We start from the raw sequence: 24,115 nt of genomic DNA, 5'->3' as shown, positions 1-24,115 counted from the left end.
AATATTGTTTTATTTTATGATTTCCCTTCTGTGACTTTACCGAAAAAACCAAGAATATGAATCCCTGCAGTCACGAAAGCTTTAAATCGAAAGATAAGAGGGGTAATTACACAAATGCCGCAAAGAACGTATTCACTTGCCGTTAAGAGCATAACTCCTCGACTTGCAGGAATATTTTCGGTGTCATTTATTACTTAGATGTGTCTCCATTGCCCTTCCAGCCCCGCGGCACTCGACGCCAAACGCTCGCCCCTAACCAGCACTCGACACCAAACGCTCGCCCCTAACCAGCACCGCGCCACTCGACGCCAAACGCTCGCCCCTAACCAGCCCCGCGGCACTCGACGCCAAACGCTCGCCCCTAACCAGCACCGCGGCACTCGACGCCAAACGCTCGCCCCTAACCAGCCCCGCGGCACTCGACGCCAAACGCTCGCCCCTAACCAGCACCGTCACTCGAACGATTCGCCATCGAGGCGTCCGTGAGCGACGTCCTCAACGAGTGGACGGCGAGATGCACGAACATTTGCATCGTTGCCGTTGTGCGTTTTTTTTACATTATCACGCAAAAAAATACACAAACACATACAAGGTGGTTTAACACGTAGGCTTTCGTGACCAGTATCCATAATACGGGTTTTTTTGGGTTACATCGAGTAAAAATAAATGTGTCGTTAAACCCGCCACCACCCGACAGCCAGATACTAAGGTTTCTCACGAGAACAACGTGCCAGTTTGTTACTGGTACAGCACACCAGTGTGTTGGAGAGTAAATCCAGGACGAGTACAGCACACAGGATTGTGAATGTTGTGGATTTTCTCTCCAACACACCGGTGTGCTGCACTAGTAACGAGTTGGCCACGTTCTGTTTACGTGACAAACCTTCACTAATTGGCTGTGTCTGGTGGTGGCGGGTTTATTTATGCGATCCAATCCGTAAAAAACTGTATTATGGACATAGAAGGTAAACAAATCGCTCGGTCGATTCATTCACGCCTTCCAACGGATGCAGCTCTCTCATGGCACATAGGTCCGTAGCCAACGGTGCTAATCCGAGGTGCGGGGGGAAAGGACAACTAAACACAAAAAGGAGTTCGCAAGAAATGAGCTTTCAATATGGATTTGAAAGCGCATAGCTCCAGTGGCTTCCTAATCTAATAACGAAGAGCGTCCCAGGTGGCCGCAGAAGTGCATCTGAATGCACGACGCAGTGACCGTCTTGTTCGATGGCTCGCCACAAGCCGCTGCCGCCGCTGCCGCCGCTGCCGCCGAGGAGGATGACCGGGGGAGTCCGCGCGAGCATGGAGGTGGAGGGGCCGCGTCGTTGCGGATGCGTTCGCCGTATTAATTCATGAACATCTCTGGCTGTTAAAAGCAGCTTTATTATGGCATATGCTGACTTGTACAGTTCGTTTGTAAAGAGCAGCTAAATAAGTGCCACTATTATAAAGGCCAGTTTTTTCCAACACATCTCAGATGCTTTATTTGTAAGATATTTCATGTGGATGCATTTCTATTCTTGCAAAGATGTTGAAATTCTCATTTTCTTTCTCGCAAATGACTCCCTGACCTTTTCGTAGATTTATTGACCACATTACTTTAATAGTTCCTTTTTAATTCCTTGGACTTTTTTTCAATACAAATCACATCAACAACATTGAAGACATGTGCATTACTGCCGAAGAGAATTCTTGGTTTCAAAAGCTGCACTTCATGATCAATTTGAAATGTATTTCGGAAAACACCAATACTGATACAACATCTTTGCATACCAAATAAAAATCCACATTTCAAGCTTTGCATTTTAGGTTCACAATGCCCAAGAAGGCAACGAAATGTACATTAAGAAGCAAAAGGTCCTCATCAGGACAAAAGAGCAGTTAGGCGAACCAAAAGTTAATATCATTAGTTCCGGCGAGCTAACATTTCATGTCAATAGTTCACACAGTGCAGTTAATGTTCATCGTGTTAATGTTCAACTACACACATTATCCAAGCCCCATAGCTACTCAAGTTAAAAGACTACACATTAAACCGCATCAGTTCAAAATTCGTGGTTCAAGCACGAGTGACTACGGCTATACAGTATTACCAACATGCAATTTTCCTCTGTGTGTGCTTGTGTGCAAAGCCAAGGACCAGGCAATTGTCGAGTTGTTTTAACATCGTCTTGGTACAAACATGACAATACAACTACAAACAAAAGTATCTCTGTAGTTTGAAGCACAACTCTCGCCCTCGCATCGATTCCAACGGCAACGCCATTGAACGTAGCAGTGCGGTGTCAAGCTCTCTCTAGCCGCAATGTTCTTGCGGAGTTTGTGCGCACACGAGATGCAACCACGCGACTTCCCAGTAAACTCCCAGGGCTAAGTGGACTTGCGTTCACTTGGCGCTTCAACAGAGCAGAATCTCAACGCGCCGTGGAGAAAACCCACACAGAGCCACAAAGCGTGGCAAAAGAAGGGGATTGCAGCTGGATTGGGGGAAAAAGACGTGAAAAATGACGAGCAAGGGACATCACAGGCACAAGTGACGACCCACGCACGTACGCACATCGGGACATCGCAGCCATCAAAATCCCAAGCGTCAGCAGAGTCCTGGGCAAGGGCTGCCAACACGATGGATGGAACAGGGGCATTCCCAATCGGGGTCATTTTCTTCCATTGTGTTGCCAGACTTTTCCCTGGACTCTTTGCCGACGCTGGGTTTCCTGGTGGCCGTCACACCTCACGTGTACGTGTGCAGACATCATGGTGTATCCCGGTCACAGCGATACCCTTCACTCACTGCTCTTGTATGTCTTAATGTCTTATTTTTCCCCTCTAGTTTTTCCCCTGTCATGATGCTTGTTTATGTCCTTTTCACGATTTGTACTTTGTAAGGCGCTTTGCGATGCTGTGGAATAAAAGTGCCAAATAAATGCAAATCCTTATTCTGCCTAATATGTGGTACAAATTCAACAGTGGCTAAGGATATATTTAAAATGTTTTTTTTTTTTGCATCCACAGGTGACAAGAAAACTAATAGACGTATACTGCACAGATGTCAATATTCCAGACAAAATGACACTGCCCCTGTATATATTACACACGCACACATATCATGCACGAGTATTAACCAATGCCACATACCGCGATGGCAACGCATGCAAACCGGCCAACAGCTTTCTAAAGCAGCCACGGGCATGATGACCGTTGCGTTATATTGAGCCGAGCGTGTAACAGAAAGGCGGTTCGACAACCGGCGGGTTGAATCAACAGCGCTAAAGCATCTAAAGCAGACACGAAACACTTTAGTTACTCCTTGTTTGCACTTGTTCGTGATCTTTGATGGCAGTTGAACACGTAGTTAGGCTTTCGTGACCAATATTATCCATAAGAGATTTTTTGGTTAGATCGTGTAAATATAAATTGTGTAGATTCACAACTGTAAATGTTGTGGATTTATTCTCCAACACACCGGTGTGCTGTACTAGTAACGGATTGGCACGTTTTGTTTACGTGACAACTCTTACTAGTTGGCTGTGTCGGGTGACGGCAGGTTTAACGACACATTTACGTGATCCAAGCCAAAATCCTCTATTTTGGATCTTTGATGTGTTTGGATATTTTTTCATTATTCTAAACGAGTAGTACCTCTCAAACGTTTGCAAATGTATATAAGTGCCCAGGAAGATGTTTCAGCAGTTGGCAGGAAGTATGAGATGTTTCAAAAGTATTTCACTGTATGTACGAGAGTCCATTTTAGGATAATAAAAAACCACTAAAGATGTCCACAATGCTATTTCTTTCAGAACTAAGATTCAAGAATGTATTGACATGATGAGCTACTCAAAAGCCACATTGTTGATTTAAAGGTTTGAGTTTTGTTTAATAAAAACACTATGAAATAGATGACGTAGCTTTCCCTTAAAAAATACTTCCTATTTTAAGGGTAATAGTAGTTAGGAGTACAGGTTAATACAGTGCTTTGTGAATTCAGTCAACAGCTAACAACATATGTACATACCTGTCAACCCCTTATCAGTGCCCTACCCTATTACAGACCAATCCAGATCTTATTGGTCACACCGTGCCCTTATAAAGCTCAACGTTCATACCACAAAGTCCCATCACAAGGGAGAAACACAAACACATAGGACTTTTTCTTTTTGCCCGTATTGAAAAGGCTGCACGCTGTATGAACCTGAAAACTCAATTTCCCTGTATAAGAATACGGGTAAACCGTATGGGTTGGCAGGTATGTATTTGTGCAGAAGAGTCTCTTGACCACAGCACCACAAGAAAATTCCCAATGTTAGCTCTCCAAAGCAACTTGTAAAATCTACATTGTACTAGCCAAGTAAGATTACATTGCATTCAAATATTAAAATCACTCAAAAAGTTACACAACTACTTTAGCACAGACAATGCACATCACAGATACCAAATGCAGCTTTGCAGTAAGCTGCAAAGCAATTTTGATTTTTTTTTACCTAAAATACTTAAAAAGAAAAAATACTAATCCTGTGATGTGTGCAAAAGGATTCTTAAATATGCACTTGACCGACAGCATATTTTCTTGAATTCAATTATTTTGTGAAATTCAGAACTGCATTCTCTGAATGCAAACAACCATTCACTCATATAATGGGCACTGCTGCGGAATTTTGGAACCACAAAACTCATAAAAAGTTTGGAAATTACTATTTGGCTTTAAGCATATAAGTAAAAAAAAGATTTCTTAACAACCAGATCTAGTAGTGATCGATGCATTATTTTTGCTCAAGGGGTTAGCTAAATGCTTAACGTTTGTTAACAATCTCAAAATGTGTTTCACCATGCACCGCCATGCACCAAAAAACAGTACCAACTGTTCAATAAACAGCATGATTTCCAGTGACACCCGCTTCCAAAGCTTGTGCCGTACAACAAAGGTTAGATATAATTAGGCTAGAGCACCCTCGCACTTTGCTTTTCATGATTTTACAACGATGAGATACGTGCCTGATCTGAAAAGGTGCGTTGCCAAACATCAGGTGGTGGGACCACTGGACGCAATTGTGTTCCCCGTTTCTTAGAAAACTGGTCAAAATTATTTACATAACTTTTCCAAGAAGGTCGTTTAAATTTCATGACATTGTTTTGGTTGGGCTTATCAATTGCTGTCCTGCGGACACGACAAAGGACCACGTACCCCCTGCAGCGCAAAGTCACGGTTACGCGAAACATCTGCCACGCGTTGGCTCGCCACGCTGAACTAACCGCACGCTAACCCCGGTGAATTTAAAGCGATGGTATGCCACCGCGGCCGGTGAAGACGTGGGTCTAACCCGATGACAGGACACACCGTGGGCAAACATTCAATTCGCAGCCAGATGGGACGGTTAAGTTTCGTGGTGACGGCTTCCTATTCACTCGTCGACTGCCTTAGTGGTTTCCGCACCGAGAGCGTTGCGCGGAAGGCGACCTCTCGGTTATGGGGGGGGCGACGGCAAGGGTGCGGGCCACGGCGAGGGTGCGGGCCACGGCGAGGGTGCGGGCCGGCTTACAGCAGCAGGCAGCGGTGTCTGCCCTTGCGCTTGCGCACCTGCAGTGCGGCACGAGTGGCCATCTCGAACACCTCGCGCACGCCGTCCTTGGTCTTGGCCGAGCACTCCATGTAGCCGAAGGCGTTGATGCGGTTCGCCATGTCCCTCCCTTCCTCGGACTTCACGGGCTCCTACGGCCGAGGCGCACGGCCAACGCAGCACAGGAGTGGTGATCCCTGGGTCAACGCGGCTTTTGAAATCGCGGCTGGAGTTGCACGCGGCCACGTGTGGCCACGCATTGGAATTCTGTCCCGTTTAGTCAAATGCATTTAGTTTTTGTAGAAGTTTTATAAAAGCAAGTTGTATTTAACATTCGTATGGTTCAAATACATGTTTTTAAGTCTAAAACAATATAAGTAGCCTCTCATTCAAAGGAGGACCCATCCTTTTACAGTCCTAAACCATTGCTAGAAACGCCATATTTCTATGGCAAGGGGCATCCAGGGAGATATGCTTGACGACTTCCCAAAAAACGTTACTCATTTTGTATCAGCCCTCGAAATATGGGGGGGGCAGATCAACTCCCAGGTGGGATTTTAAACTCAAGTCCACCTTCTGATTGCGAGCCATGCACAACGCTCACATCCAGACGAAGCGTATCCCGCCAGCTGGCTGGAGGTCGTGGCCCTCCCTCTGCCCCGCCGTGCGTGCCGGCGCCCCGGTCCGCGCGCCCCGGCTCACCTGCTTCATCTTGGCGAGCTCGCGCCGCGTGCCCTCGTCGTTGCGCAGGTCCTTCTTGTTGCCCACCAGGATGATGGGCACGTTGGGGCAGAAGTGCTTCACCTCCGGCGTCCACTTCTCGGGAATGTTTTCTGGAAAAGTGCGAGCAACGTTGCCTCAACCCTCTGCGTTCAGCAAACACAACGGGCACCAACCCTTCTCGATCATCATCATCATCATCATCGTCGTCATCAATATCCGCCACCAATCCACTGCTGGATGCAGGACTCGCCGAGCCAACCGCCACTTCTCACGATCCTGCAATGCAACAATGCACCCAGCACCTGCTGCACGCGGACCGATCTCATCGCTCCATCTCCCCGGTGGACGTCCTCTCAGACGCGTTCCATTCCTTGGCCGTTATTATTCTTGCCCGCCCATCGACCCGTTCAGCGACGGTCATCTTTCCTCTATAGTTACCCCTGAACCATTTAAACTATATCTAAGTCTTCTTTGGGCAATACAGCTGCACATGCTGATGTTTGTCTGGTGTGTTTTGGAATACCAAAAAGTTTTTGTCTTTATCAAGAAAATGAATAATTTATCCTATTGAAATTAAATCCACTTCACGTGGTCATCCTCATGAGGAGTGGGGTAGACACAAGTGAGGATAAATGGTTAGAAGAAGAAAAAACTGAAATAGACACACGGCAAGGAAGTGAGCGCAGCACTTTGTGAAGTGAACGCATTCTGAAGTAGCAGTTTTAAACTATGGTTACATGCCGCACCAAGTTCGAGTTTCAGGATTATTGTGTAACCAGGCGCGTGATCGAGGTACCAGCAGTCTCGTTTGCAAAGGGTGGCCTGGGTCAACATGTCTATAAAAATCAGAGCAATAATTAAATGCTATTCATCATGCAACACTGGCACGTATTGCAATCAACATAATGAACGATTATATCACGACTATAAAGCATGTGAATGTCTGGAATGACCATGTAAATTCAATCATCTATCTGCTGAGTCTGTGTAGTTTACAATATGCAGACTGGAGAGCGTAATAGTTTGTGTCAGGCCAACAGAATGTTCATAGCTTTTTAAAAGGACAAGTGGTGTACATCACCATGTGAAACGAATTACTCCGAGGTTATGTTCAAAATGTGAAGAATGGAGGCTGCCCATCTGCCAATTACCAATCGCTGGCACATTCATTAAACCGCCTCTCTCACCCACTATGGTATACTTTTCCATCATCTCATTGCTGTTTCCCTGATATAATTTCACTTAGGCAGCACAAACACCGCTGTTTTTCTTGACAAGTTGGGGCACACCAGCTTTTACAGTTAACACGAGAAAGGTTTTGACTCAAGCAAGGCAATTTCCTACATCAGTATGAGATCCACTATCTCCACCACACAGGCCTGTAAACAATCACAACCGGCCGGAGGCGGGGAGGAGGAATGGGGTGGACAGTAATTTATACGGTTCATGCAATTGCCGATCCGATCTGAGCCAAGCACAAAAACAAATTCCCGATGCTGGGCTGCACACACCTGGGAATTAGCGTGTATAAGGCCTGGGTGGAAGGGAGGGAGGAGGCTAAGTGGGTGGCTGTGTAATGCGTCCGCGTTGTGCTTGTAGGCACGGGTTGTGTGCGTGTATCTGGGTATTTGTGCAGCGAGCTCCGATTGTGATAATAGATACATTACCGTCTCACCCATGATCATCCCTCCTTACCCACAATGGATTGCCAGTCTAAATTGGGATATTGTATGTATGTTGAACTTCTTTCACACCGAACATAACCAACCGTGCTAATCGGATAATTTTAGACTTGAGAATGACCTTCTGTATTAATAACGTCTCACCGGTTAAATAAAGACCCGGCATTTGACACGTGTGTTTTAGTATTCACATTCCCTGCTTCCATTCGCATTTTCAGTTCTCACTAAACCTTACATTTCTGCAAAATATAGGCAGCAATACGTAGATTCATCCTCTCCCGCTCCTACAGTCAATAGCAGCCTTCCTCATACTGCTACTTTGCGGACGATAAAACTGAAGGGAAAAGGCACTTCCTGAAACTTACATATTCCTTTTTCACAGGACAGTAGTAACTGGAAACCAACCGCATTCATCAAAAGGACACCTAAAGCAGCACACAGCTCCAGCTTTAATAGTGCCCTATCCTCACATGGCTCTAGAAAACATTTAGTAGATGTACCACATTCTTAAGCCCTCCTCCTCCTCCCTTGTACATATTCTGATATGCTGCCCGTTATCTCATTTATATTCATCTTGATTTGAAGCTTTCGTGACTGCAGGAATCCATACATTTTGGTTGTTTCGGTAAAGTCACGTATTGATAATATTTGGAAAAATTGGGTATCGTGATTGCCACCTCCTCAGTGACTGTTCAGCATCATTACTCGTCATTGAAACAAGGGCTTTACGGTTGAGAGTACAATAAAGGTAGAAAAACCCATCAGCAGCGGAGAGTGCGGGCTGGAGCACTGCAGCTCGGCTCTCTTCTGCCCAGCTTGCTGCTGCGCTGGACGACACACGTCGACAGTATTTGCGCGAGCTTTGCTACGGTTAAAAGAAAAACAAACTTGAGAGCCGGAACACTAAACTCGTAACAGAATTAACAACATACTGAGTATATTGATCACACGGTTAAGACAGAGGGGAGGCTCAGCCACAAGAGAAAAAGTATATTGATCCTTCATGTAATGACCCTCTCTTTACGAATGATGTCGGCGATCATAAACATCCACGGTGAACCTTTGCAACAGGCGACGGCAGGCGGGCGACCACTCGCCCGTGCCACCGACAAAGCTATGAGCGCCGCCGCACTCTATGCCCTGGAAAGTGCCACTTCTCCAGCAGCTCCTACCCAAACTGTCGGGACTGTCAATGGAGAAACACATGAGGATGACGTCCGTGTCCGGGTAGCTGAGCGGTCGCAGGCGGTCGTAGTCTTCCTGCCCCGCAGTGTCCCACAGCGCCAACTCCACCTGGAAACCCGTGACCACAAGCACACAGCACACGTGGAGAGAGCGGTACTAGGCTGCTCAAGCCATTTGTCTAACCCCTTTGCTGGACAACTAAGACTCACTCACATATACACAGTACAATGCACTATCTCTCCCTTATACGGTTTGAAGTACTAGACATCCTGATTCATCCTCACCCCACCCCGCCACCCAACTTTGAAATTATTATTCAAAATTTTGGATCGTGATCACGAACTTGGTGGCTATTTGTCTCGTTGCTTCCGATTCGTTTGCTCCGTTTCATTCATCCCATTAACCTCGAAGTAACAATTATGTACGATAGCGTAAAATCAGGGCCTCGACATGTCCTGTCGGTCGTGGGAACTGCCTAACTACACTTCACCGTGCCGGTCAGTGTGGGTCGGTGAGATGGTGCACGGCACCGGGTTGGACATCTTTCGCCACTGATGTCAGCCGTGGATGGGAATCAAATTAAGGTGACCGAAGTGATCGCGCAAGTCCACAACCACTGCCGCACTGCTCCAACGTTTGTATTGTTAGTTTCTCCAAAATAAAATATATTTGCATACACTTCACACAAATTGTAAATGATTGATTATTAGATTTTTATACATCCGATTCGATGCATTTATCGTGACTTCATTTTAATCAACCAATGTGATGCTTGTTCATAAAGCGGTTTTATGAATAAAACTTCATTTAAAACACCGGATTATAGGTACCAATATCGTTGTTCCTTAAGACACATAAAACTACCAAAGCATGTTTCAACAAATAAATAAAATGACCATATGCATTTTTATCAATACCTCACAACATTTTGACACCACCATAAAATTAACGCCAACTCGCATGAGTGTACGACAAGAGTAGAAATGTTTCTGCAAAAAAAACTTCTAAATTTATATATATTTTTTAAACATGAAAAAAGAAGCCAACCCAGAGGCCAACCGAGGGAGAGGAAATAGCGAGAGAGAGATTGGGGAGAGAGAGAATGGCGAGAGAAGGAATGGGGAGAGGGAATGGGGAGAGGGAAAAGCCTGCATCGCCTTGTCTGACACGAAGACCTCCCGAGTGACTGAGGAGAGACCAAAGGGAGAACCATAAGTGGTGCCCATGCACTGAAATGCGCAGCAAGGCACCCTCCCACGCCCACAGGCGCTTCCCATCTGTCCATCATGGACCAGACGGAGACGGCACTACAACCAATGATCCAGACCCAGGCATCACCAACAGCGATCGTGGTGGTCACAGCCATTCCTCATGTTTGGACAAAAATTGAGATGTGGTAAGGCTCTCATATTTCTGCCGATAAGAAATATCACTAAATCCGTGGATAGCTGCTGTACTAAGGTCCCCGGGGCCAGCAGAGTAACCGGAGGGAAAGGAAAAAAATAATCTACTGCTGCAAATTTTTTTTTTTATCACAGCGTGCTGCTACTCTGCATCTCCTGTTCTACGTCCATATACAAAGCGTAAAATCTCAAGTGCGCATGCGCGAGAGGCCGGGCAAAGTGATGCAATCGCAGCCTTGGTCGCGTGGTTCCGGATCGCTGGCTCGTGCGAGTCGGTGAGGGCGGTGCAGAGGCACGTGGGGCGAGGCCCAAGGAGGATTAACCTCTCTCTCTCTCTCTGGGTTGGCGGTTTTTTCATGCATCTCTTTTGCGAATTAAAAAAAGAATCTGTACCGTGCCGAGTTGCGACGAGTTGGCATTTACAGTATGCCGGTGGTGTAGCTACAACAAATATATAGACTAATGCTTCAGACAATTCTTCAGAACAGGGAGAGGACACAATGAGTGAAGAATAATCCTGCACTTCACAGCACAATGCCTTGAATAGAGTGCTTTCTAGAAAAGCACAAAGCGTTAGCTGCACATGTACCCTTGAAAAGAAAATTCCAAAGCGTTAGCTTCAAATGTACCCATGAAACAAAATGGACAGCCCTTTGTCAATTCACTGCTGTATGGAGGCCTCCGCTCACCATGTGGGTTTAGGGAGCTGCTTTGTCTTACGACACCACGCTGGTCAACGCGGGTTGGTCGAAGGTGGGGGCCAGGCATGACCAGTTCAGGTATCGCTCACCACTGATGTTCGCCGTGACCGGGAATTGGGACCTAGATTTTCAGCTTTGTAGTGCATTGCACTAACCACTACACTACCACTAACCCCCCTCCCCCCCCGACTTGTTACATATAGTTACGTTCATGAGAATGGTGGTGAGTTGTATTCATGATTGTGCACCATCACCAATGAGTGTAATAACTACATGGTACAAGAACAGCAAATGTGATGTTTGAAAACACTTGAGGATAAACATTGACAAAAAAAGATCTCCCAGACTTACAGGCTGCTGTGATGTGTTTTCGTGCCAATACATGAATGCATCAGGAGAAAAACAACCCCCTTTTGGCAACAGTTCACTTAACACAAGGAATCCACCGAGTTACAATGTGTCAAATGTTTTGAGAGACTATTTCTTGCACAGGCTTTGTTGCTTTCGCACATACAGAATAAAACCACAGGTCACGACAAAAATCCTTATATCAAGTGAGAAACCAAAACCAGATGTTATTTACCTTGCCTGGTATGCAGGTGGTTGTGGGTTCGATCCAGAGCCTGACACCCGTATATTTGGAGTTTGCATGTTTTCCCTGCAGTCGCGTGGATTTTTCTCCGGGTCCTCGGGTTTTTCCCGTCCACATTTATAAACATGCTTTAGGAGTATTTGGCTGCTTTACATTTGCACATAAGCCACTTCGTTGAGCCATAATTTGTGGACAGGTCGCTTCTGAAACAGCGCTATATACCTCTCAGTGAGCCTTACCTGATAAAATGAAAATACTTTAGTTTAGTTTATTTCGTTTGTGATGCAGAGATTACCGATTCGCAATCCTGGCGCGACAGTCGATCGGCAGCTAATGTGGAGTGAAGCATGGGTGGCTTCCATCTCTCCCAAGGTGTGTGGCCAGCTTGGTAGATGAGGCCACTATGTTCTCAAGAAGGGCTTTCTAGAGGGGCTCCCTAGAGCTCCCGCTTGTGGGGTCCCATCCTCCAGCATCGGCGAGAAACAAGCAATTCCAGGGCTGCCTTAATTATACAAAGTAGCCAAAACATGTTGTTCAATGTGCGTAAAAATAGCTTGTTGTGTTTATGGAATGTGATTATTTGGTACGATAGCACAAACTATGTAAACAGAAAGCAGATTATCTGATTTTAAGGAACACTGAAGGCACAATTTGGGTTTGGACCCATGAGCATATCACAAATTATGTAATTGATTTTTAAACGAAGAATCAGATTTCTCATGTTTTCCATGGCACATGAAAACATAATATTCTTGCAATGTACCAATAATCTTCTGCACTACTTTGCTGAATTCATGAGGGTTGTGTCCATTACACTCATATCACACCTATAGCTGAGGGCCTCAAGCCAATGTTACTGCCACTCTCGAGGCTGCACAGTTGCAGGAAGTGTAGCTGAACTGAAACTAAGCATAACTGTATCACCACGGAATCTGCCACAATACCATGGGCCACAGATAACGGATCTGTCGAGGCAGAGCAGGGGATTGAGCAAACCGCAATGCCATTAGGTTTTACAGTGGGGCCAGCAAACACACGAAACATTTTTAACGGGCTCAATAAGAGGCTCACCTGCTTGCCATCCACCTCAATGTCGGCCACGTAGTTCTCAAAGACAGTGGGCACGTAGACCTCAGGGAACTGGTCCTTGCTGAAGACGATGAGCAGGCACGTCTTTCCGCAAGCGCCATCCCCCACAATCACCAGCTTCTTGCGGATGGCCGCCATTCCTGTAACCGCAACCACACACCGGAGCAATGATAAATGGTGTTGTCGTCATACGCATCGTAAGTGTGGAACAGCTCAGGGCAGGCGGTAACAAAGTACAGGTAATCCAGCGGACTATTATAAAAAAAAAAATTAGACCGTTGCATACAAAAGGAACGATTCACACCTTTGTAAGGGTTGGGAGTATTTTAAAGCTGGGGTTATTTTTGAACATAAACTGTGAACTCGCAGCCAATAACGTGAGCCACCTGGCAACGCAAATGCCAAAAAATGTGTTTCAGTTGCACATACGCAAATACTAACACGGGTCGAGACATTGGCTGACCCTCAAGCTAGAAAACCAGAACAAGGTATCTACATCATGAGACCTCCTTTGCCAGTACCAAAATATAAGAATAGGTTTTTCCCCTTTTTTCTGGCAACAAAACTGAAACCTTTTTACAAGGAATCATGTCTGCATTAACCACAATACCTGTGGTCAGAATGCAAACAAAAAATACACTGACAATATATGCATTGTCCTTGAAACTGATTGGGCCACACCAGAGACGGCTTTCTATTGAGCCTCGTCTCAAACGGTGCTAGACCAGAGGATGCCAAAAGAAAGCTGTTTCTGGTGTGGACCAATCAGTTTCAAGGACAATGCATATATTATCAGAGTGTGTTTTTTGTTTGTATTCTGACTACAAGTATTGTGGTTAATGCAGACATGATTCCTTGTAAAAAGGTTTCAGTTTTGTTGCCAGAAAAAAGGGAAAAACCTATTCTTACAAAACAAGGTAATCAATTTTGACTTTCAATACATGTGTACCTATGTTGGACAATATGGGTAATATGGTATCATACATAAGCTCACTCCAGTGTTTTAGCTAGGACACCGATGTGAATTAAAATCCTCGTTGGGAATTGACTCAGGCCATTATTTATTAATCAGCAGCCAGGATCTATCGACTGCTGCATGATAGCCTCTCAAAACTATTCACATATCTCACTTCTTTGTCATGATACAATGATCATCTAGCTCCTGCACACAGGATGCTTTCATTGCTCCGTCTACGCGGTGGTCATTCTCTCTCCGGCACGTTCCTTCCTTTGGCTGCCGCTCTGTAGTTCGTGGGTGATGGTCGAGAAACCTTTCCCGACACCGGCTTGCTCATGTATTTGATAGGTTTAAACATTTCCAGTTATCCTGTTCCCTATGGTATTCAAAACAAGATGACGTTCCCGACGTGACACTTGAAGTAAACCCTGTGATATGAAAAAAAACGTAAAGCTCTTGAACCAGATGACATAATTGTGGACATTAAATATGAAGGACTAGTTGTTGGAAACAAAATTAGCGAACCTATTGATTGAATATATACACGAATGAGGTTAAAGTATATCATGGAATGATCCCTCATTCACCTTTTAAAAAAATGTGTTAAAACTGGCTTTTACAGATCCATTAGACTCTTACCATATCATCCTTTAGAGGGTAATAAAATACCACTTTTTATCCCCGTGGGAGATAGAAAGTGACTAATAAAAATATTAAATATCACAGATGAAAATGCATAAAATCTATGCATTTTCATCTCAAACATCCTCATCACACTTTCATTAAATAATCATAAATCCCACCTAATGTTATGGTGACATCATACATGTAGCGAGCTGTAAGCCCCAACAAAAATGTCTGAGATACGATAATGCAAAGCTTCGTATGTTTTCAGTATTGTTTACACCTCCTACAGAGAAACCAGTGGAGACAAGTGGCAATGCTCCCGAGTTTGTTTGAGAATCCTGACATGCACTGCGAAACCTGCAATTTAAATACTTAATAATCAGACGGCACACTTCGGGCCAGGATGTGATTCTCTGGTAAATGTGTAAGCACAGTGGCTTCCTAACGAAGATGAACAGTGCCTGTGACCTCTAGGATGATCTATGGGAAAACTCCTCTTGTCTGTAAATGATACATAATGGCACCCAAAAATGTATGTGGAACACAAAACCATAGTTCTACTTAAGTGTTCGAGAATTCATTATTATTTTAATGGTAAAAAATGGAGTAGCTATTCATCTCATATTTGAAGTAAAACTGGAATGCTCTGCATGTTCCAAAAGCCAACACATTTAAGCATTTAACACTTTTCAAACAACGCTTTGGCACAAGAACAATTAGATCTGCTCGAAATAAAATATTCCTTGAATTAACAACGACTGTGACACAATTATAACGGTGCACAAACCAAGGTGCATTGTTTGCAACCATACATTTTGGAAAATCAACTGCTCTGCACATTTCGCGGTGTATTTATGACACGCAATTGGCAATTTTCCACTGCAGACATGGCTGCCGAGCATAAATACTTATCACAGAGGATGCACCCCTGGCAGCGGTGAATAAAATCAAATCCACAGCAACACTAAACCTATGAGAACCACCATTACAACATCTGGACCCGGTTACGCTTAAAGAAATCAAAATTGCCTGTTTTGTTTACATCAACGCTTGGCTTGACAAATATTAGTCATACTAGCTGTAGCAACCATCATTGGAATCTTCGATATGGTGACTATCATATAACCCACAATTACATATAGAAATTGTCGCAACTCGGCCACTAATTGGGACAGGGGGCTCTCATTTTACACTCGAATTAGATTTTGGACAATAGATCACCAATTCAGTGACTGTTTAACACAGAGGCTTTGGAGACCAATATCATCCATAATACAGGTTTTTTTGGACCCACTTATCACTAGAAACGAATTGGCATGTTCTGTTCACGTGACAAACCTGACTAGTTGGCTTTGTCGGGTGGTGGCAGGTTTAACGACACATTTATATATTTACGTGATATAACCCAAAAAAACCCTCTATTATCCAGTGACTATTTGCTATCACAGCATCACTCCTCTGATCACTGCTCAATAACAAACCGTGCCTCTTCAGTGCTCAACGCCCTTTGACGACAAACCAAACTATGCGGGTCACACCCTCCTCCACCGAGTGCACCGTTACCTGGGAGGCAGAATGGGGTTGGGCGGCTTTGCCCGACAGGGTTGGGTCTAAAGAGTCAAGTTACTCCTGCTGATAATCCTCACGTGGGAACGACGCAGACACAACAAACCCTGGCCGAGGGGCACAGCATCATAACATAGAGACGTGCCAGAGAGGATGGTGCTTACTGTACTCGTGATTCCCACGGACAAGGGTTAAAACCCAGGTAACAAAACTAATTATCCTAAACACACACACTTGTGGTGGGGGAGGTGTGAGTGGGTGATGGGGGAGGTGAGGGGGGAGGTGTGGTGGGGGAGGTGCTAGCCGAAGTGTTGTACATGGGTTGATGTATTCGTGGCTGTGTTTTTCTCTCGGAGGACTCTGGATGTCTGGACCATAACACCACATCCATTTACTTGATGTGCACGGCCAAAAACACAATTCGCATCATGCACTGTAATACTGTCATCAACGCCGCGTATTGTTAGTGCCAGTGGGCAGTATTGTCGGGTCTCAAAAACAAATCAAGCGCAGCTGGCAGCTTTCAACAGAGTCCACGCAAAACCCAGTGCGCTCCTGTTAACCAAGCGCATAGCAGTCGTCACACTGCATGATCAGGACAGAAATCAATACTGCCCTAGATTATACAAATACAGGGTATTTAAAAAAATGTTAACACTTCTGAGAATTTGCAACAATACCGCAAGAAATGTCCCTCCGGGCTCTGGAGACCACTTGGAGAAGATTCCGGGCACGCGTTGACAATGATGGCGAACACGTGGAGACTACTTTTTAAAGCTATTAACATACATTTGTTATCACGTTACACTGTATTATCTGTTCTTTCTACATTCAAAAAGATAGTCCCATAAAACTGTCAACATTTTTTTAAGCACCCTGTATTGCGGTGCAAACATATTTGCACACGAATACAAACATGACTACGACATCCTTAACCTAAATGGGGGAGGAGACTTGAGTTCCCACGGACGCGAGCAGCATCAGCACGTGTACCCATCTTCCGTGATGATGTCACCTCTTGGCTACCTTGCAGCACGATCCATCATTCATTCATCCTCAAGCACTCAACAACAGAGGTGCGTGCGTGCTACCGACAGACACGTCTCTGGTTTGGGCTCACGGACTTAATAAATGCCCACGGGGCTTCACGACCTCCTCCAGCCTCACAGCGCGAACAATACTTCTCCATAATATAAATGTGTCGTTAAACCCGCCACCACCCGACACAGCCAATTACTGAAGGTTTGTCACGTAAACAGAACGTGGCCCATTCGTTACTAGTACAGCACACCGGTGTGTTGGGGAGAACATCCACAACATTCACAATCCGAGAACGACGTTTCGCCAGTAATTACAACTAGCTTCATCAGGCGGACAGCCTGATTTGTGGATACATCCTCCTGTTTCGTTCCTTAAACAGAGGGGTGTAGATGTGATGACATCACTTGTGAGCCCTTCACTTCTACAGACCCCAGAAGGTTGTACTCGCGTAAAATAAACACCCTCGTGGATTTCAAGCAATACTTAAACCACCGATAGCTTGTTATTACAGAATATATCGCTATACACGTTTTAAAATAAAATACTACTATAGACGAGGCTTGCAACGATTTAACCTCAGAGGAGATATTTCGCAATTCTGGTCGCCATTCTATTAAATGTGATGCACCGTATCATCTCCCGTGGCGTTAGGGATTACGTGAACCAATTATACCCAACAAAATAATCGATTAATCGTTCCATGCCAGTTGTACTATGCTACGGACACTGCATGCACCGCACATCATTATAACGAAAACGATATGCCACATCTTCTCGTGTATCGAACGAACACATTATATGCTCATTGCTTCATAGATGAGAAACTCGACAAACACTAACAATCTGCCTTTCGCACATCTCTGTACTGAATCAGCATGTGTATATATAATGAAGAGGTTTAATAAACAATGTACTGTAGTTTTAATTGCTATCTGCTCATCCACTGTCTGGGCATGTCGCGTAGTCTATCGTGACATTAATCTCTATACAGTACTGTTGAATCAAGTACCGTATCAACGCTAGGCTAAAGTCTTATTCGCATTAAGTCTTTAGCGGCAAGATTCCACACGTTATCTAGATTATACAATGTCACGCTCTCGTCAACTAATCCTCGTCAAACGTTTTAACGCGTCGGGAAGCCCCCCCCCCCTCCACCCACGCCCCGCGACTCTAAACCGCCACCGCGGGCGGCGACGAATCCAGGCAAGCGGCTAGGCACCGAGAGGCGGACCAGGCCTACTCAGTACGGACGGTCGTTTTCTGTTCGACAATAAAGAACGCCGCCACGCAGGGGATGTGGACGAGGTGGACGAGGTGGCGTCACTCGCAGCCTCACTCACCGCGGGCGAGCACCACGACTCGGATCGGGAAGCGCCGCTCACTCCTCTCGCTGGGACCACCACCAGTGGCCGCCGCTGCTGCTGCTGTTACTGCCGCCGCCGCAACCAACCACATTCCCTACCACGCACACGCGGGCCCCGCCCTTGCCCGCGCCTCCCCATTGGTCGCCCGCTTTCCGCGGCACCAATCGCGCGCGAGCGTTTCGAAGGGTCGCCAGGGCGGCTCCGCTGGCCAATGGGGCCGCGCCGGGCGGGAGCCTAAGTGCGGTAGGGATTGTAGTCGCCCCCCCCCCCATCCCCCACTACCCCCCCCATACCTCTCCTACCACCCCCCATCACCCCCCATCACCCCCCCCCCACACCTCCCCCATCACCCCCCCCCGCCAAACCTCCCCCATCACCCCCCATCACCCCCCCCTACACCTCCCCCATCACCCCCCATCACCCCCCCCCCTACACCTCCCCCATCACCCCCCCTACACCTCCCCCATCACCCCCCATCACCCCCCCCCCGCCAAACCTCCCCCATCACCCCCCATCACCCCCCCTACACCTCCCCCATCACCCCCCATCACCCCCCCCCCTACACCTCCCCCATCACCCCCCTACACCTCCCCCATCACCCCCCATCACCCCCCCCCACACCTCCCCTATCACCCCCCATCCCCCACTCCCCCCCCACCTCCCCCACCACCCCCCATGACCCCCCCCACACCTCCCCATCACCCCCTACACCTCCCCCACACACCTCCCCCCCCACACCTCCCCCCACCACCCTCCCCCACCACCCCCATCACCCCCCATCACCCCCCCCACACCTCCCCCATCACCCCCCATCACCCCCACACCTCCCCACCACCCCCATCACCCCCCACACCTCCCCAATCACCCCCAACACACCTCCCCATCACCCCATCACCTCCCACACTCCCCATCACCCCCCATCACCCCCCCCCCACACCTCCCCCATCACCCCCCACACCTCCCCCATCACCCCCCATCACCCTCCCCACACCTCCCCCATCACCCCCCATCACCCCCCCCCACACCTCCCCCATCACCCCCCACACCTCCCCCATCACCCCCCATCACCCCCCCCACACCTCCCCCATCACCCCCCATCACCCCCCCCCACACCGCCCCATCACCCCCCATCACCCCCCCACACCTCCCCTATCACCCCCCCCATCACCCCCCCCACACCTCCCCCACCTCCCCCCATCACCCCCCACACCTCCCCCATCACCCCCCATCACCCCCCCCCACACCTCCCCCATCACCCGCACACCTCCCCCATCACCCCCCCCACACCTCCCCCATCACCCCCCCCCACACCTCCCCCATCACCCCCACACCTCCCCATCACCCCCCCCACACCTCCCCCATCACCCCCCATCACCCCCCCCACACCTCCCCCATCACCCCCCATCACCCCCCCACACCTCCCCCACCGCCCCCCATCACCCCCCACACCTCCCCCCACACCTCCCCCACACCTCCCCCACCACCCCCCATCACCCCCTACACCTCCCCACCACCCCCCATCACCCCCCACACCTCCCCCACCGCCCTCCATCACTCCCCACACCTCCCCCCACACCTCCCCCATCACCCCCCATCACCCCCACACCTCCCCCCCCCACATCCCCCACCACCCCACACCTCCCCCCCCCCACACCTCCCCTCCCCCCACACCTCCCCCCCACACCTCCCCCACCACACCTCCCCCACCACCCCACACCTCCCCCCCCCACACCTCCCCCCACACCTCCCCATCACCCCCACACCTCCCCCATCACCCCCCCCACACCTCCCCCATCACCCCCCATCACCCCCCCCACACCTCCCCCATCACCCCCCATCACCCCCCCACACCTCCCCCACCGCCCCCCCATCACCCCCCACACCTCCCCCCACACCTCCCCCACCACCCCCATCACCCCCTACACCTCCCCCACCACCCCCCATCACCCCCCACACCTCCCCCACCGCCCTCCATCACTCCCACACCTCCCCCCACACCTCCCCATCACCCCCATCACCCCCCACACCTCCCCCCCCCCACACATCCCCCACCACCCCACACCTCCCCCCCCCACACCTCCCCTCCCCCCACACCTCCCCCCCACACCTCCCCCACCACACCTCCCCCACCACCCTACACCTCCCCCCCCCCACACCTCCCCCCCACACCTCCCCCACCACATCACCCCCCACACCTCCCCCACCATCCCCCATCACCCCACCCCACACCTCCCCCCCCACACCTCCCCCACCACATCTCCCCCCCACACCTCCCCAACCACCCCCCATAGTTACTGGGGTGGAAACCCGTTTAAAGTTAACGGTTACCGGTTCGCACAGACACGTACAGAAAACGTCCATCCGCACTAAGCGGAGTTTGTTTGAACCTCTTCAAGTGAGAGACGTAGAGAGCGGCCACTGCAGTGTCGAGCTGTTAACTCACTCACACCCTCAGTGGACTTTGCCTCATAGGATGGGGATGGTTTAGTTGTATTGCTATGTTTGGATGATTTGTATTACCTTTCGTGGACTATACACTCATATCGTGTCCTTGTATTGTTTGTTGTTGTAAAGTTCTTACCCCTGCCCCGACTAGACATCTGTGAAAAAGAGCTTTAGAGCTCATCGGATTCCCCCAGTATAAATAAATATTCTGTTTCTGAACTACCTCGTATACAGGAGGTCGTGGGTTCGATCCCGACGCTGACGCCTGCATATTGCGAGTTTACAGGTGTTCTCTCTCTCACTCTCCCCGTGTACGTGTGGATTTTTCTCCGGGTCATCCGGATTTTCCCTCCACAATTATAATCAACATCGTGCGTTCAGAGTATTTGGCTGCTAAAAATGTTGTGACGAAGAGCTATATAGCTCAGTAGGCCTAACCTGGCAAAATAAAAAAAATTGCAGTTTCGTTTTTAATTGTCAGCAACACTGCACGTTTTCGATTTAAAGCTTTCGTGACTGCAGGGATTCATATTCTGGGTTCTTTCGGTAAAGTCACGTAGAAGGGAAATAATAAAATAAATTTTTGTATTGTGTTTTATTTTTATTATTTTATTATTTCCCTTCCACGCGACTTTACCGAAAGAACCAAGAAGATGAACACTGCACTTGCCATCCAGAGGTCAGCGGGCTCCATACCCATCAGCCAGACGAACGGCATCCTTGCTTCGGCTCTTCATAGATGGTGCGCCTCCCTTTGCAACCCGCATTATTTACACAGCACAGTCGCTCTCAGTAAAAGTAGACAGCACAGGGTCAAGAGACAATCAAATAAAGACGAGTTTTACAAGAAGCAGGGCCGTTGCCCTAACGTCGCCTATTGTGTGTTGCCTTTTGATGTAAGTAGTGTTATTGATGGATGTTCTTGGGAGCCAATGGAATCATCTAGACATGATAATGGGGCCCAGTGCTGAGTCAAGGGTTGATTATGCTCATGATTCGTTTGTGATCAATAACATTAGGCCATACTCGTTGGTTCTTTCGGTAAAGTCACGTAGGTAGAATTTTTTTTAAATAAAAAATAATATATCACGACGTTTCAATCGCAACACAAGTGGTCGTCCTCAGGCGGAAGAATTTATAATAATCCAGCAGTGGAACTTCTGAACCAGCGAGAGAGCTGTTACAACAAGAGGTTATTTACGTGGCGAAGGGCAAGCAGGCGGGGTCTGAGCTGGAAAGGAATTCCATCCCCGGACGCAAGCACGTCAGTTGTGTTCATGGGGGAGATTAGATTAGGGAGAGAGAGATTAGGGAGAGAGATTAGCATGAAATGAGCTTCCGTCGCCGCACAAGAGCACCGTCCCCGCATATGCGCACAGCAGCAGTGTTAACTATGTTGATGGGAGAGAATAGGCAGAGAGATTAGGGGGATTAGCAAGTTAATGTCATGTCTGTGTGTAACACAAGCTGCGGTGCTGCCAACTGCGCTGAGAGGCAAGCGCATCCACGCAAGAGAACCACCGCAACGGTGGTCGCGCCAGTGAGACACACAGCCCATCACACAGCCAGAACCATCGGTACATCGAGGCTAAGGGAGCAGAGGTGGACATGTTAGTGAGTCCCCAGCCCGTTAATGCAGAGGGACCTAACAGGGCAATGCAACTCAGAGAGTCGGAGATAACAGCCAAATGGCAGGGAAGAATGGAAGCACCACAGCAAGTTATGACTTAGCTTGGTTAATAACGTCCTTCCAATGATTGCTCAACTTATACCCATCTCGGTTGAAATTGTCTCTGCGTTTATATATGTCTGGATGGCTTCATGGACAAATCTTTGATGGAAGCTCGAAGGTTTGCAGAGTACCAGATGGTTGTCTCCCCATGGTTGGAGACAACCATCTGAGGACCCAATCAAAACCATCACCTTGCCATACATAGCAGGTGTTACCAAAACTATTTCCAAATCTTAAACAAACACAAGATCCAGGTCCGATTCAATACAGTACACAAAATCCGTGATTTAATCCCATCTGTGAAGGATGTCATTCCTGACATGCAATACCACAACATTTACAATCTGAGTACGACGTTTCGCCAGTAATTACAACGAGCTTCATCAGGCGACAGTCAGATTTGTGGAGAAGTCCACCTGTTTCGTTCCTTATGTAGAGGCGTAGATGTGGTGACCACGCTTCTGCGCTCTTGGGCAAAGTGGGGGAGGGGGGGGATTAATGAGTCAACGTACATGATGCATGTGCATTATGCGATCCCTTTGATCTTGTCCTGCCTGTCTATTGTGTTTTAAAATAGCCGTACCAACGGTAATCCCTATTGATGTATGCTGCCCTTTATAAGTATGCATTTAAATAATGTATTATTTGATTATTCGCTTCCACGCAGCACTAAGGCGGTAGCTATCCGAATGGTTAAAATTATTGAAATATTTTTCAATTTCGATAGATTTTTTCATTAGTCTTGGCCAGTAGCAGCTAGTTTTGCACGTAACTTCAACATCAGAGAAATATTACATTCTCCCAAATACAACTGTCAGCAGTAGCAGAACACGCGTGCCAACAAGGACACTCAATTGATTTTGATAATTACCTCGCCTGGTATTCAGGATGTCGTGGGTTCGATCCCGACCCTGCCGCCGGTATATTTGGAGTTTGCGTGATCTCCCCGTGGTCGCGTGGATTTTTCTCCAGATCTGGTTCTTTCCTCCACATTTAGAATGAACACGCGTTCAGAGTATTTGGCTGCTATAAATGTCCACACGATGACAAGCCACTTCATTGAGCTATCATTTGTGGCCAGGTCGCTTCTGAAATAGAACTCCATAGCTCAGTGGGCCTTACCTGGTAAGATACAAATAAATAGTTGAGTTTAACTGGGTTCAACCGCTGATTCACCACACTTGGTTCGGGTTCTTCCAGAGACGGTGACTATTCTCCCCCCGCATAGCTCACGTTCTGCTATTCGTCGAGTCATCGAGCCAATTAATCGATCGCTGAATTAATTGGATATCCCAGCTGTAGCAAACACACACCACAATCCACCCGTGGCTTTGGCAGTACAGCCAGGTGGTGGCGCATGTGCTCCGTGGAACAGCATTGTAATCACACACACACAAGACCGCCACTCTGAGCCAAACTCAGTGTCAGTCGAGAGCTCGGGGAAATCGGTTTTGA

At 47.8% G+C, this 24,115-nt stretch overlaps 1 protein-coding gene across 1 annotated transcript; it reads right to left on the bottom strand.

Annotated features, from left to right (window-relative positions):
- Positions 1 to 1,363: 1,363 nt before the first annotated feature.
- LOC133351707 (rho-related GTP-binding protein RhoA-D) lies at positions 1,364 to 18,573 on the bottom strand. Its single transcript, XM_061567119.1, has 5 exons — positions 18,460 to 18,573; positions 12,910 to 13,067; positions 9,130 to 9,250; positions 6,255 to 6,385; positions 1,364 to 5,704 (listed from the first exon to the last, which is right to left on the bottom strand). The coding sequence occupies exons 2-5, from the start codon at positions 13,063 to 13,065 to the stop codon at positions 5,531 to 5,533; spliced, it is 582 nt and encodes a 193-aa protein (XP_061423103.1). The 5' UTR covers positions 13,066 to 13,067; positions 18,460 to 18,573; the 3' UTR covers positions 1,364 to 5,530.
- Positions 18,574 to 24,115: the final 5,542 nt, after the last annotated feature.

Source organism: Lethenteron reissneri, chromosome 38 (genome assembly GCF_015708825.2).
Source record: "Lethenteron reissneri isolate LAM-NWPU_2019-01 chromosome 38, ASM1570882v1, whole genome shotgun sequence".
Lineage (NCBI taxonomy): Eukaryota > Metazoa > Chordata > Hyperoartia > Petromyzontiformes > Petromyzontidae > Lethenteron > Lethenteron reissneri.
This window is presented reverse-complemented; position numbering and strand designations above follow the sequence as displayed.